The sequence below is a fragment of the Chrysoperla carnea genome, chromosome 5 (assembly GCF_905475395.1).
Source record: "Chrysoperla carnea chromosome 5, inChrCarn1.1, whole genome shotgun sequence".
NCBI classification, from domain to species: domain Eukaryota; kingdom Metazoa; phylum Arthropoda; class Insecta; order Neuroptera; family Chrysopidae; genus Chrysoperla; species Chrysoperla carnea.
The window spans coordinates 33,607,209-33,620,498 of NC_058341.1; the positions used below are offsets into that span (position 1 = coordinate 33,607,209).

Consider the following 13,290-nt stretch of genomic DNA (forward strand, 5'->3'; position numbering starts at 1 on the left):
GTGTCTTTGGATTATTAACAGTAATTAGGATCCAAAACATAAACATCTAGCTCAATTGACGATTAGGTGGGCATATTTCGAAATATATCCAGTATTTCTCGAAACAAAAGCTTATCGTATAGGATTTTAAGCTAAATCTCAAAATCAAACCTATCAAAAACTGATGCCCACGAACAAAATTTGTTTTTACGTTATTGAACAAGAATCTGCTCCAAAAATATATAGTTCTATTCAAACAAACGCCGACCTTAAAAAACAAAGTTGATCTCTGTTTGAACGTCCCCGTATGAAAAACTGAATACTACATATTCATTCCCCACAAAACTGAGCTGATATGTATTTTCAAATTTTTTCTTGTGTCTTTCAGTTTTCGAAATACAAACACGAATATCTACTTTTTTTTAAACCATCCTGTATAGAGAGGCATTTATATTCCATTTGTATAATATCAGTCAGAATCAATGTTATTATTATTTTATTTATTGTTCAATATATTAAATACTTCTGTGTAAAATTTTATTATTAAATTGTTTCTTAATAACTTTAAATTAATTCATAATTCAAAGTTCAAAATCTGTTTGTAACATCAATAATTATTTCATTTTTTTTCTTATTTATTTTCTGGTTTTTGCCATTACCCTTGGCTATTCAAAATTAGAATACACATCTTGTAACGTTGGTTCTTCTTTTATCAAGTTACAACTAATTTAGAGTAAAACTTTCCAAGCCTATTGGAAAAGCCACTAATGACGTTGAGCTGTCAATATGGTAGACATAAGCATGCTTAGATATCAACTGGATTTAAAAATTTGTATAGAATAGCATATCAAGTAAAAGGCTACCGTAGGGCTTTTTTTTTCATACTTGCACTATCGGAGAAATAATTATGGTCTCAACGAATGGGGTTAGTTCATTTATCTGATTCTTAAAGTCAATTGGTCCAAGGATAACAAAGTTAAAAGCCTGCAAATGCCTTTATATTTTAAATGTGAAAGTAAGGTTGTTTGTTTGTTACGCTTTCACGAAAAAACTGCTGAATGTATTTGAATGAAACTTGGAAATGATATAGCTCATAAATCAGAATAACACATGAGCTTTAATTTATAAAGATATATTTTTTTTCAATTTATTTTTTGACATTTCAAAAAAGAGGGTGAAGGAGTTACAATATATGGCCATCTGTTCAACCAAGGTTATTAGACATACTTTTTACATTTAAACAAAATTGAAAACTGATTATTTGATACCTGTATAAATCAATCGAAGAAGTTTGACATTTCGTAAAACATGAAAGATACAATTTGTACCCTTTCTCATTTTAATGTCACCTTTAAGGTAAAAACTGCGGGTAAAAGTTAGTACTTTATGTTTTTAACGAAGAAGTCGTAGTCTGTCGAACCCACGTAAACGTGCCTGGTAATTCCCCACAACAAAAACATTATTCAATGTTTAAATTACCTTTCCACTTAATTATTGTAAATAACAAAATAAAATGTTGAATGTCTTGATATAAATATAGAAAACTAATAATGCAACTAAAAAACTACTATCTAGATATATAAATAACATGCAAATTATTAATTATAATTCATTTTTAATTGTAGGTTGATTCAAATAATGTATTCTTGAATGTCAGCCGCGAACATACCGATTACCGACTACAGCTGTGTGTTTGTCTTGTAGTTTGATTTTTTATTCTTTTTAGTATTGTAATTTTTTACTAACTTGACCTGTTTTTAATAAATTGTTATGTGATTGTGAATGTTAGTAATTTTTAAGATTCCGTATCATGGAATATAACTTTAACCACATTTTTTCGAAGATGCATCGGGTAGAAAATCATATATATATGCTTACAAATATGTAAGAAATATATGGCAGGCTTTTTTATTTGAACAATTTGAGTAGAAGCCAAAATACCTTATCGGTATTGGCAGTACATTAAAATATATTTTAACAGTTAATTATCACGTTTTTGCAATATAAACGAATAATTAATTGTTACAATTTCGTTAAAATAACACATTTTTTAAATAAAAAAAAGTGATTTTTATGTGTGGGTGTTCGCGATCATCGCCAATCGCCAGAAACTACGACAGGGATAGAGTTATTCAAGAGAGATTAGAGACAATGCCGTTATTTTCACAGCCATATAATATTTAATATGCATATAATATAAAACACTTTATGCCGTTATGACATGTCTACTCATATTTTCCGTAAATATTTGAAATATTTACTCCTTTGACATTCAATGCCCATGTCAATAGCGCTTTTTATAAAACAATAAAATAATTTGCTCTAACTTTTTCCAAATTTATTGCTAAAAATTTATTCCCTTGAATCAATGAGGTGGCTCATTGATACGTTCGTTGCAAAGGCAAGAAAGGAGTAACCCACTAAACTTGTGATGGTTTTGTACAAGATAGTTTTTACTAAAAGCCACACAGCTTACCAGTTACGAACTTTCATGTAATTTTGTTTACAAATCTCTTAAAAATGCAATAAATATTTAGAATTCGTACTAAGCTCGTAGGGATTATAGCATTTTAAAAGTTTGATATATTTTCTCTGGGTCTGAATGCTATCTTCACCAATATTGCTGAGTATCATCGATTTAAGTATCATATTAAGAAAATGTATATCTACCATAAGAACTACCATGAGATGCAAGTTTATATCAAGCTAGAGTAATGCAGAATGCTTATCACAGGCTGGACCGATTGATACGTCCACAATGATACCCTGAGTATTCGTAAATCATGAGCTTCCTGCATTAGTAAATTATCAATTAGAAATAGATATTATCAATCATTTTACATACTGTTATCTTCAGAATCCTATTTTAAAATTGATGTCTTGTCTACACTTTAAAGTTTTATTTGTTTCCAATTAATTAAATATTCGCAATTTTTTTATATCAATGCTATTAAAAACTTTAGTGTAGGATTTAGAAACAATAAATCAACTTTCAAGTAATCAACAAATGAAATTTACATTTCAAAAGAAATGTTACTTATTAATATTGCAACTTCGTTTAACTGTCAACAGCTGGCGAACAACTTCACTTCGCCCCATGATGCTTAATTAAATGGGCGAGGTTCTTTAAACATTTTTACAAAATAATACTAAAATTGAATTCATCAAGACTGAAGATAAACGCAGGAGGACTACATATTGTGGTTAATCATTATTCTTAGTGGAAAAAAAGCCTATTTCTGCTCTAATTATTCATTTGCAACAAGGTATATTAGTAAAGTCCACGCGCATAGTTTGGAAGGTACTAACAACTGTACTTATAAGAATTCCCAAATTTTAATGGAAGGAGACGCTTTTTGCCGAACGATTCATTTATTCGTGAAATTATTTTCATATACTATCAACAATAACAATTTTTTTTTAATTATTTACACGTTAGCATGCAAATATACCTCCCATACGTTGGAAAATTGTAAATAATGCAAGTCATAGCTAGATTTGATCACTTCGCATGGATAGACTGACAAATAAAAGAAAATACCAGACAAATGGAAATAGTAAAAGTAAAATAATATTAAAAAAGAAATTTTTATTGTATCCATATTGTCAGAGATCACATAAAACAAATTTGTAAGTACTGTCTTCATATTAATTCCAAAAATTTGTTATGCATAATCCATAAATTAAAAAAACTATTTACCTGTCAAAAATTTTGCTGTCTTGTATTGGAATCTTTATTATGTGGCTGGCTTATTAAAACCAAAAATTTGAAAATTGGTGTTTAATAAATGAGAGTGCGTTCCAAAAATATGAATGTCAATCTATCTATTTTAATTATTTTTAATAACATGGAACTTGCTTGATAAGAAGGAATTAGATTTTAGCCAGTTTTTATTTTTTTGTAGGTTGAGGGTTAATTTTAAATTTTTTTCTCGTAATTTGATCTCATATATTCAAAGGGGCAGGTCAAAGGCCGAGCATAATAATAGTTATTCCAGAATGGCTGGAAGTTTGATAGGGTAAACTGTAAAGGCCGTGCCTTAGTGTCTTGTCAACGAAAGTTTGCATAACCGGGGGTGCCCATAACCGGTAAGAATTCCCACTTTCTGGAGATATCCAAATAAGAAGATTATTGAATAAAAAATACAAAAATCATTTCGTCCATTCTGAAATGTCTCGTTTATAAAGTATTAAGTTTAAATTTTTCGGCGCTTCTACTCCAACTCTTACAAAACGATAAGTGTGATGAAGTACTCTTAGAAATTGAATAGATTTCGATATTTTATTAGTTTTCGAAATATGAAAGCCTGAGCATAAGCCATTGAATTATAAAAAGATCGTAAGGTGGTAAATTATTTGGATGTCAGATTTTCTAGCTTTTGCTACGATGCATGATGGCTGGATAGTCAGTTCAATCCGTTTACATAACCTATCATTGTCCATTATCAGATTCTATCTAAAAACTCATTCAGTGAGCATTTCTTCAAAATTGTGAATATTCCCAAAATGAATTAATTCACCGAACTTAAATAAATTATTAAGAATCTCTCATAATTCGAATACTAATTACGTTACATTAAATAAAAATTTCCATATATGAAAACACAACTTCTGTATTCGCGATTGTATGAAAACAAATTGTTTTAATCACAAACATGTTTTAATAACAAGTAGAAATGTCGTTCTGTTCAATAAAGTGGAATCACACTGATGAAATAATTATGATAGTTCTACTTTGAATTCATCTCTTTATACTAATACACCAAACACACCTGCCAAACTTTTGTCACACGCTGAACTTTTAGCATCAATTAGAAAAGTTCAAATTTTGGTACATCAAGCCCCAAAAATGGGCCATTATATCACATTATTGTATTTGCGATATAAAGTTAGTGGTGGTAATGATTGTTCTCTCGAAACGTCTTCTCCACCGCTGGTTATTGTTATTTATCATCATAAACCTTCAATAAAGAAGAATCCTTAACTCATTCAAATTTCCAATTTTCATTAGCTGTCATTTTGGTAATATTCAAATTATTCTTTTTCTTCCAAAATTTCATCACCTTGTATCTAGAAAAGCACGCATTTCCGCTTATAAGTTTTTTCAGAAATTGTCATTATTTTACCCATTTGATGAAGTCCTGGCATTATTTAAATCTAAGAAGTCAGCCATTTAGTGTATACTTCTTATAAATTATATTATGTAATGAAGAATATGAATTTGGCTTCAAAAATATGTCATCTTGTCTTGACAAGATGATATTGTAGCTCTGAACTTGTTCAGAGTAGCTCATGTGTCTTCAGATTGTAGCTCTGAACTTGTTCAGAGCTATTTTATCCTACAAAAAGCTATGCTACATAAATTATAGTACTTGAGCTGAAAAAGTATGTTACTTAGTTTTAAATAGTCTCAGATTGAAAGAATAAAGAAGTAGGAAATTTTGCATCCAACATTCTCAACACGCAAATGTTTAAACCCTTAAAATTTACAATATACCTAATTTACTTATTCCACAATATTACCCGAGGTTGAAAGTAAGAGATTGGTATTTCAATACTCGGCAGAAAGTGAACAAAACATATTAAGAAAATTTAGCAAACATCTTATAATTAGGCTGGTACAGTCAAACCTGGATAAGCGAGAGTTCAGGGGAGCACAATCTCATTCTCGCTTATAGAGGTTTCTCACTAACCCGAGTTTCTGGCTAATGCAGGTACATGGTTAGCGTTTCTCTCTTATAAAGGTGCGCAGCAATAACAAGTCACAGCAAGTACGAATGTAGTAAATATGTAATATGATAAAATTATGTGCATAATATGCACAACATATATTATGTATATATATACTGCCGCTTATAGAGGTATAGATAAGTAGCAGTCTCACTTACGGAGGTCCATGAGGGAAAAACGACTCTCTCTTACAGAGGTTTCTGTTTCTCGCTAATAGAGGTTTTGGGAGCTTAAAATGACGGGTCCTGGCTATTACTCTCACTTATAGAGTTTTCTCACTTATCCAGTTCTCACTTACCCAGATTTGACTTTGACTGTATTATATGTATATGATCAGGACTATATTGATTCGTTTTATTTGTTTCGAAGTGTACATTAACATACATTTAAATTTTTTCTTTTTTTTTTTTGCTTCATTTTATTTATTCTACATAAATGCATTTTATAATATTTAATTTTTTTTTTTTTTAAATAATTATATTTTATGAATACAAACTGTTTATTGTAGATATTAATATTGTATTATGTATACAAGTAATGTAATGTGTTCACCTCAAAGTCGGTATACAAATATTATTTATTTTATTGACAAGATCTAAAAAAAGAAACATCATTAATATTACTTAAATGTATTACTATCATGCATAAGCATGTATATGATTTTACATAAATTATTTTTATATTCAAAAACTTTCAATTAAATTCACTGTAGATAGAGTGGACTTAATAATAGCACTTCATAAAATGTTTGATAATGCTCAAATATTGGCATTTCTCAATATACTTATATAGCTGTGAAAGCGTCCTTTCCTAGGTTTAGAGAAATTTGGGAAAAAAGCATATTATTGTAAATATATTTTTTATCTGAGTTTTTGAATATTTTCCAAATGTCCTATTTCAGAAAAGTACTCAGATAAATAAACAATTTTGTTTAACCATTTAGCAAGCACCATTTTTATCTAGTCTTCGAAATATATTTTAATGTCGCATTTCTGTTGGAACAAAATTGGATCCCCATTTTTATTAGAAGTTGTATATCCAAAACTTAAATGCACCGGAACCCTTTTATTCACATAAGCTGGAATTCAGTATGTTGGATTGGTTATTACGTAAGCCTATCTTATAAAATCGGTGGGTTCCAACTCGGTATGTAGATTGAGTAATGTCAAAAGGGTGCCTTAGTGTTTCAACTAACCAGTACTCTTACTTCTATTTTTTATACCACAAAATACAATTTTTTTGTGATTTTTAAGGATGCCCACAGCTTCTTCAAATTAAGCTACAGAGTTGGAAACTGGTACTTCCCAGATCCCCTTCTTTGTTTTTATATCGCAACATAATGTTTTTTCTCAGTTTCGAGGCTTGAGAATTGAAAATAGGTTGATGAATTGGGTGTCAAGGATGTGCCTTTCCGGGTGGGAAACTTTTCCATTCTTTTTCCTCCTTTTTTATGCAAGGAAATCTTCTTTTTTAACAGTTTTTTTGCAGACAGGTAATCTTTTTGAGAAAAGACAAAAATCATATTCCAATAAAGATTATAACAGTAAGAATCTCTAAATGGGCTCTGCTACTCACGAGTGTTTTTACGATTTCATTTTTTAGATGTGTGGGCCTCTCTGTACTTTTAATTGGTAACATATTTCTATTTGGTTTTGGAAGTTTTATAATCTTTATAGAACCTTGTAAGAAACTGCAAAAAAATTTCTTTAGTTAAAAGCACTAAATCTTTTAAGGACTGTTTTTTTTTTTTTAATTAATTACGCTTACGTTAATTTCTTTGGAGTACTTTACTGTCCTTTTCTGATAGAGAAAAGTTTAAGGTATATTCAAAAAAATCATAAAATGAAATATGTATAGTTAACCGTTCTTATTCCGCTAATAACGTCTTGAATACAATGCGATATTTCAAATTTAACCCAAATTAATATAAATCGACAGTTTTTATATTAAACCACAGAAAAGATTACTTGAGAAAGTTAATTTTATATGTTATTTCCCTTATCACAACCTTGACCAAGACGTATGCGAAGAATTTCCTTTAAGATATGGCAGGAACTTCATGCGGTTACAGTAGAAATGAATTTCATTACTTTAATACTTAGTAATAGTTTCATTGTCTTCATTGTCATGAAGTTACGGTAATCGAAAAATATGTTTTTCAAAGTCAGTTGTTTAAAAATAGTTTTCATGTGTAATTTTACAGAAACAAGTTAAAAAAAAAAAATTTTTTTTCGATTAATTACGATTTACAGAAGTATTACAGTAAACAGGAAATCAAAGTAGCCATAATCTTCGTTGTAAAAAATATTTCGATCTTTTCATTACAAACAGTACTTAGCGGATTTATAATTAACTGCCACAGTTTTTATAATTCTAATTTTGTCAACAATAGTTATGCCGATCCTACTCCCAATGAAGAATTGAGACAGAAAGCCAGATTACGTTTCAAATTATAATTAACTTAAACTAAAAATTGTATAATTAATTAATTATTTTATTTACAGATCACGGGAGCTGATCAAGGCCGCTATTTTAGACAATGATTTCATGAAGAACTTAGAAATGACACAAATTCGCGAGATTGTGGACTGTATGTATCCAGTACAGTATGCTGCTGGTAGTCTCATCATTAAAGAAGGAGACGTGGGGAGTATTGTTTATGTCATGGAAGGTAAGTGCAAAAATATATTTTCCTTAATAGAAAATATTGTTTTAGTTTGTAAAAGCGTCTTCTTGAATATTAAATAAGTTTCCATTTTTGATCTGTTTTATGAGTGCTTTAAGATTGCCGCTGTTTTTACTGATTATTGAGTGAGTCATTTCTATCGCCCGAATCACATTTTACAATAATTAAGTTATATTTACACAGTGGTAGTAAATTTCATTGCGAATAGACAGCTAGTGTTAAGCTAACTTGCATTGAGATACCAGTCAACATTCGTCTGCTTATATTCGCGGAAACGAAACACTTCCCGACAAAGCCATAACAGTCACGTTGTTAAATTTGCATAGTAAGGCTTACGAGGAAGCTTTTGTCATTTGATTCGATAACTTATATACTTCCACTTGCAAAATAGATTGCGGGCGAATAATAAAAAAGTGATATGGTCTTATTTGGAACTCTTGTGGAATTTTCTTTCCCTTTAGGAGATTTTCCTGAGATGTGGTATATATTTCAGTGCAATTTAATAACACACTCACATTCATACAGACCAGTGGCTAAAAAAAGATGTTTTTGGATTCATCAAAAGGCATCACGTTTTTCGAGGGAAAACAAACTGCTTTATTTCTACGTATATTCATTTAAAACTATTTAAGTAGTTTGAAGCTGTCCTTCTAGCATTGATCAGTATGATGTATTGTATTCTGCAATTGCTGCCTACTCTTACTTACACTTCAATTCGAAATGTATAAAACAGGCTTTAGTATGACCACAAATAATATCAGTCAAATTAAATTAAAATTTTCATGTGAGGAATTTCTTTCATGGCAATGGTCACGTACTTCGAGGTTCATAAAAAAATACAAAGTATAATTTTATGACGCATGAATTTACCGTTTAAAAGAAGGCAAAGTCAAAACAGATTTCTTTGATTTGAATCGTAATTTTGACCTAAAATGGTTGTGAAATGGTTTTTATTGCCATTTATAAAACTTTATGGCTTACGTTATTATAAACAAGCAATCAATGGTTGTATATAATAGTTGTGTTTAATATGCAAATTAAAATTATCTATTCAAATAGAATGTTACTTTTTAAAATTTTGTTATAAAAGTAGTTATGTTATTTCGTAAATTAAACGTAATTTGGTTTTGCTGAAGCAAAAAATCATAATATATACATTTTAAAGAAAAAAAATGTGTTAGGCAATCGAATCACTTGAACTAGAGTCTATTGTAGAGCTTTATGGAGAGTTAGTCGATTTATTATCAGGCTCTTGTATATGGCCGCAGTCCACACCAAAAAACGTAATTATATTGGCTTAACTTTCCCTTGAACAGCTCTAGATTGCCCCTCTCTGTACCCGAGTTTAGGTTGTATTATGAAACATGGAGAACTTGTTCTAGCAATTGACGAGCAATCTAGAGTTGTTCAAGGGAAAGTTAAGCCAATATTATTACATTTTCTGGTGCAAATTGCGGGCATGTACAAAAGCCTGATCATAAGTCTTCTAAGTCTCTATAGAGCCACTCTAGGTCAATTGGTGCGATTGCTTTAGAAATAATTGGTTCCATTAAAGATGATTAGATGTGTAATGATTGAACGAATCAAACTATTTTTCTAACTCTCAAGCATAAATAAAAACTTTTTCTAAAATTTATGAGCACGAAAAATATATAATTATTAATAAATGCTCATAGAAGGTTCTATTATGCGCTTCAAAAAATTTTCTTTATCCGAGTTTGTAAATTGCAAGTTAGGTCTATGCTATCCAAAAAAAGTACGTTGCATTTTGATTTTTTGAAAAATTGATCAAAATAGGGAAATATTAACAAATTTAATTTTTTGTGTGTAGTGATTATTATCTATAAAATCCAATTTGTTACCCTTATAACTATTTAAAAACTAATTCGATGATTATATTCATAAAAAAAAATTTAGAATGCTTAAAAAAACATTAATTTTGTGTAACTAAAAATAAACTTAATGACATTTCCTTCTACTAAAAATATTAAAAAAAAGTACGACATTTTAACAATTTTATAGAAACTTGCCAAAAGAAATATCTGCCAAATTACCTGTTGAAATACATTTAACAGTGACAAAGGTTGTTATATATTAAATTTTATAATTTGAATTAATGTTTTTAAAAATATTCCATTAACCCCTTGAGTCCATTCATTCGCATATATCAGTGTCGTATCGAACTCGAAAGAAAATAATCACGGTTAGTTAATTTGGGCTAGTGATACCTCAAGACTTAGGTATACAGGTCGAACTATTTTAATCAAATTGAAAAACACTTAAAATTAAAAATTTTTTCTTTATCGCTTATAATTTTTTATTCAATTCATGGTATTAATAAAAGGTACAACGACGATTTAAGATGGGTGGTGTTTATGAAAAACCTAGTGAAGTTGGATGAAAACCAATTTTCGTCCTTGACCGTGAATATCGTTTCAAGAGACCGATAGTGTTACATAGAACTATCAAATGTGTATATATTAAAGTCCATGTGAACATCTATTTAAAATAATGCATTCCTCAAACGTTAGTTGAAAACGTTCGTCAATTTTGATGCTCGTGTGACAGAAGGCTAAGTTTAAAAAAAGCATTGGTAAGCTTATTAAATAACAAGAATCATATCAAGTTTATTTAAATTTCATAATATTATTAATATTCAATATGATATTGACAGATAAGAAATTATTTATATGTCCAAGGTTGCTTGCTGTATGATAGATTTAAAGTAATATATTTTTTAATCGTGATATTAGCTTATTTTTTAATTTATGATTAATACAACTTCTCCTGTCTTGATATCCGAGCAGACTCTGTTACATTTTCGAAACGATAATCTCCGCCGTTTTGAACTTAGACTCACTTTTTACGTCCTGAGTACACTATAAAAATTTCATCTTGATATCTTTTTCGTTTCTGAGTTATCGTGTTCACAGACGGACGGACGGGCAACCGAAAATGGACCAACGAGGTGATTTTATGAACACGTATACCAAAATTTTGTTCGTAGCCTCAATATTTTTAAGCGTTACAAACTTGGAACAAAACTTAGTATACCTTGATATACGACTAGTTCGATTTACATCTAGGCATATAGCTATCTCGAGTATGACAGAGTACATGCGTTAAGCAATGCATCTTAGTAAGAGGTATTACAGATGTTATATGAAATTGCAAAAGTGACTTGTATCGTGGCTTCAATCTCTTTTAAACTATACAACAGTTCTTCTGTTGTGTGTCTGCAGAGGCCAACACATGTATATAATACGTCTCATTAAGATGCATTGTGATGTTTATATGCCTATATGTAAATCAAACTAGTGGTATATTACATGGTATAAAAATAATTTGAACAATTGATGGGATTTCTTTCCACCTTTACAAAATCCTCCAGCTAATCCATGTATACTGTATATCTACGCCTTGAAACCTTCATTGAGTTGGATAAAATTAAGCCGAACCAACCCTGAATTACTAAGTTATGAATTTTGTATACTAAGTTGATTTGAAATTAAAATATCAAATTTTTTTTCTATTCGTTATTTAAAAATTATCATTTCCTGTTTACATAAAACAAAATTAAAATAAATTACATTATATTATAATAATATTATTAAATAATAATCTCCATCGCATCGTCTCCGCGCTGCACACCGCACACACCGGTTGATCATATTATTATTTTTATTATTATATAATGTTTATTATTTAATCATATAGTGTTGACAAATTGGTTTCATATTTGTATGTGTGTTGTTCTGTAGGTATTGTTTATTATTAATAATCTCCACCGACAACAAGCCCGCAGATAATATATTTATAAAAAAAAATCATGAAACTTAAAACACACGCGTGTACACACTTACACACACGCCTATTCTTTTCTCCTTCATATGTACAATTTTTTTTTTTTTTTAAATAAGTGTTTTCGTTTTTTTTATTGAATGAATCTGTTGATGTGTACACTAGAGTTGGAAAAAAATAAACAATGAAATATGAGTAGCAGTAATAGACAAAAACACTTATATTTACATGAAGTTATATTTCTTAATATCTTTAGTACCTAGCATAAGCTTTACCTATAATCGAAATTGTTAGCCATCCAATTGTTATCTAACCATTGGATGGATAAGCAAATAGTATAGTAAACGGATCTTTTTGCATTGGCTACAGAAAATTATCCTTAAAAAAGGCTATATGGCTTAAAGCGGAACTTAGTTTCAGTTCCCGAGCCATTGGAGTGAAGGGAGTTTATATGGAGATATTTTTATTAATAAACACCTTTATGAAAGACTCTCAAAAGGAAAAAGACGGTTTTTTTTTAGCAAATTAAGACTATTAATGATGTATAAGGGGGTATCTTGAGATTGCTGATTTCGAATTTTCAGTCAAAATGTTTAATTTGTTACCCCCTCCCTCTCATTTGGCCCACATAAGTATACTCCTAAGCGGGTTTTTAAAGTTGCTGATCTTAATTTATGATCAATTTCCACCCCCTCCCCCGCGTTTAGCTTACATCATGTAGCATGAATTATCTTTTCCTGAAAGAATTTTATTAATGCGAACGAAGTAGATTTTCCAAAGTTTTGGATTGTTGAGTGTCAGTGTTTTTGAAATTGATGTTGCCCTTGGGTACTTGTCTTATAAAGCCCCAACTTTCGCTTACTCTTCGGTTATAACTCTGCAAAGGATGTGTTTCCAAGGGCAACACCCTTCAAGAAATTCGCCCCGAAGCGTCGTTTATCAAATTATATATAGAGACCAATAAATTGGAGCTATTTTTAACTGTAATTTATTTCGATTGGTCCAAACTAAGCAAAAACTGATAAAATTATGAAAATAACATAGGAGATATTGTAGTATTAATTATTTGAAGGGTAAAATTAAACGTCGCGTAG

At 29.8% G+C, this 13,290-nt stretch overlaps 1 protein-coding gene across 3 annotated transcripts in view; it reads left to right on the forward strand.

Annotated features, from left to right (window-relative positions):
• LOC123300984 (cGMP-dependent protein kinase, isozyme 2 forms cD4/T1/T3A/T3B) overlaps positions 1-13,290 on the forward strand; it is a 228,382-nt gene that overhangs the window by 123,273 nt on the left and 91,819 nt on the right. For 2 of the 3 annotated variants that reach the window (XM_044883681.1, XM_044883682.1), the window contains one exon: positions 8,214-8,380. In XM_044883681.1, coding sequence (XP_044739616.1) covers positions 8,214-8,380 — 167 coding nt within the window. Of the gene's footprint in view, positions 1-7,780; positions 7,791-8,211; positions 8,381-13,290 lie in introns of all 3 variants that reach the window. The other variant, XM_044883683.1, reaches the window with a different exon arrangement.